At 41.1% G+C, this 4,269-nt stretch overlaps 1 protein-coding gene across 1 annotated transcript; it reads left to right on the forward strand.

Annotated features, from left to right (window-relative positions):
• Positions 1-1,432: 1,432 nt before the first annotated feature.
• On the forward strand, positions 1,433-3,025 carry LOC121677896. Its single transcript, XM_042057025.1, has 4 exons — positions 1,433-1,631; positions 1,731-1,824; positions 1,935-2,122; positions 2,838-3,025. Exons 1-4 carry the CDS (start codon positions 1,433-1,435, stop codon positions 3,023-3,025), a joined length of 669 nt encoding a protein of 222 aa, XP_041912959.1.
• The last annotated feature ends 1,244 nt before the right edge of the window (positions 3,026-4,269 follow it).

Genomic DNA, 4,269 nt, shown 5'->3' on the forward strand with positions numbered 1-4,269 from the left:
GTTAATGAGATAAAATCAACATGTTATTTTCAGTCAGACAGGGAAAGGTACGTTGTTGATATAAACATTTTGTTGCACTGTGTCTCATGCTGCCTTATCCTAGGCCTTTGAAGAAACCAAAGTCGGCCTTGAAGCTGCAAGATAACGCGTACACAGGGCGAGCTCTACTCATAACAACCAGTAGGAGAGTGCAGGGGGGCGAACGATATTTAACCCATGCACAATGTATGATCACTCTATACTGTACACCCCTGAACTTTCCGTGAACTTAAGGTGAAAAGTTCGTTCGGGGTAGTGTTGTGTCAGCATTTTGGAGGGGTATAAGTAAGAGATTTCTACCTTTGTTCGGGAGTGCGATCGTGCGATCCACTCAGGCTTTGCTCTATGTAGTCGTTAAAGGAATTTTTGCACGGAACTCTGCCGGACTTTTGAGCCTTCTTTTTGGGACAAGTTTTTGACTTCAGCACTTATAACGGTGTTACGTTGTAGGCAAGATATTCAGACTTAATTTCTGGCCTGAGTCTGAATATATGCCACGACATTTTTCACTAACCTAAAATGTATCAAACCCAATCACCGACATATACACAGTGGCACCAAAAATTATTCGACCCTCTCATGAAATGTATTTTTTTGTTTGTTAAAGTAAAACTCACACACTGTGAAAGATTTTAAGATAAATCAAGCCAACCAGAACAATTCCAGTAGGTCAACTGTAGTAAGATGTTTCTAAACATATTTTAAAATAAAGGGGTAACCTATAGAAAATTAGCCTGACTCCGTCAGATGAATTGCTTCGCATTTGCTTGGCATATCCATCTGGGAACATTCTGTTGGAGAACTTTTGGGACGGGGCAAAAATACTGGTTAGCTGATTGGATAAACCTATGTTGGTGATAGATTACATTACATTACATTACATTACATTACATTTAGCAGACACTTCTTGACCGAAGTGACTTACATATGTCAGCTATATTACAAGGGATCACATTGTCCCCGGAGCAACTTGGGGTTAAGTGCCTTGCTCAAGGGCACAACGGTGGAAGCCGGGAATTGAACCGACAACTTTCAGGCTACTGCACGCTAGCCCAGCTCCTTAACCACTACACTACCACCGCCCATGGGCTAGATGGGCCAAATCAACCAATCAGATCAACAAAGTGTATGACATACTAACAGAGCGTCGTTGAAAATATAACTACAAGCTAGGCTAGGCTTCTTGTTTCATCACATCTAAACCCACCTCAAAACCAACGCTGATTGGCCGTTCGTTTGGCGAATGGCTCCACATTTTATCCATCGCAAATAGCCAGACTGATCTGCGAGTAAAGTAAAATGGAGCTCGCGAGATTAGGATGGTCTTACAAGGCTAACAGAAAATAGCCATGCAGTATGATATTTTTTTTGCTGTTGTAAAACTCTATGATCTATGTTCAGGAATGTCTTCATTGGTGAAGTGCTGGAGGGGAAGTTGGAGACCAGTAAAATGGTGACGGTCCAGTTTGGGGAATTTGAGGCCTGTGTGCCGTCAATTCTGGCCAAAGTCAGGGAGGCCCTTGGAGAGCAGGAAACCATGATTCTGACGGACAGTCAAGGAAATGAGATCCTTGACTCTGAGGGCACCAGGGGTGAATATGAGTCCATTCAAATAATTTTACCTACACCTACAATTGTTTTTGAAGATGTTAATTCCTATCACATTCTGGTATTTGTCATTGTCATCGCAGGATCATGGTTTTGGAAACAAAATTCCAGGAAGGTGTTTGCCGTGCCGGAGAATCAGTTGGGTCCTCTACAGGCCAACAAGAGGAAGAGACTTAGGTAGCTGGACCACACTGATCGTTTTTATGTGTAGCGAAAGGCCCCAAAGAAAGCAACAGTCACCTCCTTTGGGCTGACTTGTGTAAATGTGAATTAAAAATGTTTTTCAGTCGGTGCAACGAAACTGCCTCTGTGATTGCCGAGATAGAGGAGGTGGTTGAGGCAGCCCAGGAACTGAAGGAGGTGACGAAGGTCATCAAGGAGTTGAGTGGCGCGTCTGCACGGTCAACTGTCCTGGTGTTGGCCGAACCAGAAGTGACAACCATAAGGGCGGCATTTGGTTGTCTCATCTGCAAAGGTTGGTGATGTTTTTGTGCCTTTCTCACTCATTAAATTAATTGCATTGTCAGGGAATGAGATATATGATTCAACTGTTGGACTCCAAGACTACTTTTGGGCTCCAACACTCAGTTCTACAATACAGTACTACAGTTCCATGTGAAAGTTTGTGAACACCTTGGAATTATTTGGTTTTCTGCAAAAATGAGTCACTAAATCTGATCTCATCTTCTAACTCACCAGTATGACCAAACACAATGTGCTGAACCTAATTGTGCAAAAGGAATTCTTGTCTGTCATGTCTTTGTTCAAAACATTCATTAAACATCCAAAGTGCCAGTGGCAAAAATAAGTGAACCCTTGGAATGAATTACTGTTTAAGCCTCATTTAACAGTAATAGTCTCAACCAAGTGCCTGTTAACTGTGAATCAGATAATGAACAATGCCCAAGTGGTATTTCTTTCTTTAATTCAGCCATATATTTAGGATGTCTGGTGTGAGTAGTCTTAAGGTTCATTCCATTCCATTCTCTATTGCTATTGAGGTCTGGGCTAGGACTGGGCCTCTCCAAAACGTTGATGTTCTTTATTTAAAGCAATTATGGATCCTCCCTGTCATTATTGTGTTGTCATATAAATAAACTTGGTGCAAAAAGTATCCTACCCTAAAAAAAGAGTCCTTTGAATAAATAAAATGAAAACGAATAAAACAAATTATTCAATGTGTTTCACAGGTCTTGCTGTTAGACCAGTGTTTGCCACATGCTGCAGGAGCATTATTGGGTGCCAGAGGTGTGTCCGTGTGTGGACACAAGAAAGACCTTCATGTCCAAAGTGCCGGGCAGATGCAGTGGAGAGCTGCAGCCATGAGGTAGCAGGGCTGTCAGAGGCGTTGGCCCCGTTTGAAAAACTGTTTCAATAAATTCAGTTAAATTAAAGTTATTGTCTAATTTGCTTTTTTTGTCTAATTTGCATTACATGTAATGTTTTCACAAAAGCATTCTGTTTCCCTTTGATTCAGTGAAAAATTAAGTGTAAGATAACAATCGGTGCTGGGACAGTTTCTCTTGAACGTAAAGAGACAAGAACAATTCCCTTCCGTGGTCCACTCTGATTTGGTCCCACATACCATTGCTGGCAACAGCTGCTCTGTAATATAATAAAAAGAACTTGTATTATACCAGTGTTGGGCAGTAGCTTCACTACGTGTAGCTTGGTGGTAGCTTCACTATTTCCAGAATCAAGTAACTTTTTAGTAGCTTAACTCCTTTATTGATCAAGTAGCTTGACCACACAAGCTACAATTTTCTGGAGTACTTCTGTGGCTAAACACAGCGCAGCCATTCATAGTATAGAAAATATCCCTGATATACTTTAATTAGTTGGCCTATATTTGGAATGGAAACTTCTTATTAATCACAGATTCAATCCAGAATTTAACACACACACAAACATGTGCATGACATTTGGTTCAACTTAAACGTGTGTCATGTAAAATTAGCGCAACTTAAAGTAGCTTCCTACAGTATGTACAGAACTACTTTTGCTGTGTTTGTGTAACTTGGCTTGCTACATTTGACTGGGTGGTAGCTTTTGTGTAGAGAAGCTTTATTTATGGCAGAGTAACTGATAGCATAGCTCACTACAATTTCCAAGTAGCTTGCCCAACACTGCATTTACCTGTACACTTCATTGTAAATGACCAGGTTGTTCTTCACTGGCATTGTAACATTGGCTACAATTTTGCTGCTGAAGCCATCAACAACCAAAACATGTGTGACACCAAACATCCCCAGCTTCTCGTTTTGGTCCATGTGAAGCTTATGTCCCATGTATTCCGCATGATATGGAATAGGGTTTAGATTGCGTGCTCCCTAAAACAAAGAACATACAAATTTAACTAAAATAGGCCTAATCATGAAAATACTTTGCAAGCACATGGCATGTCTGGTTCTGTGTAACTGGCATATACTTAGTATTGATCAAATATAGCACAGGATATACGACACAGCCGATGATGACCTTTTGTTAAAACTGTTTCGTCACTGACTTTTTGTCTATATCAATCTTACCTGACGACGCAAGATATTATATGGCTGATGCACCTCCCTTAGTATCCTCCCGACACGTCCTTCGCCTGCCTTGATGCCCAGAGTTGACAGGTAT

Source organism: Alosa sapidissima, chromosome 12, assembly GCF_018492685.1.
Source record: "Alosa sapidissima isolate fAloSap1 chromosome 12, fAloSap1.pri, whole genome shotgun sequence".
Lineage (NCBI taxonomy): Eukaryota > Metazoa > Chordata > Actinopteri > Clupeiformes > Clupeidae > Alosa > Alosa sapidissima.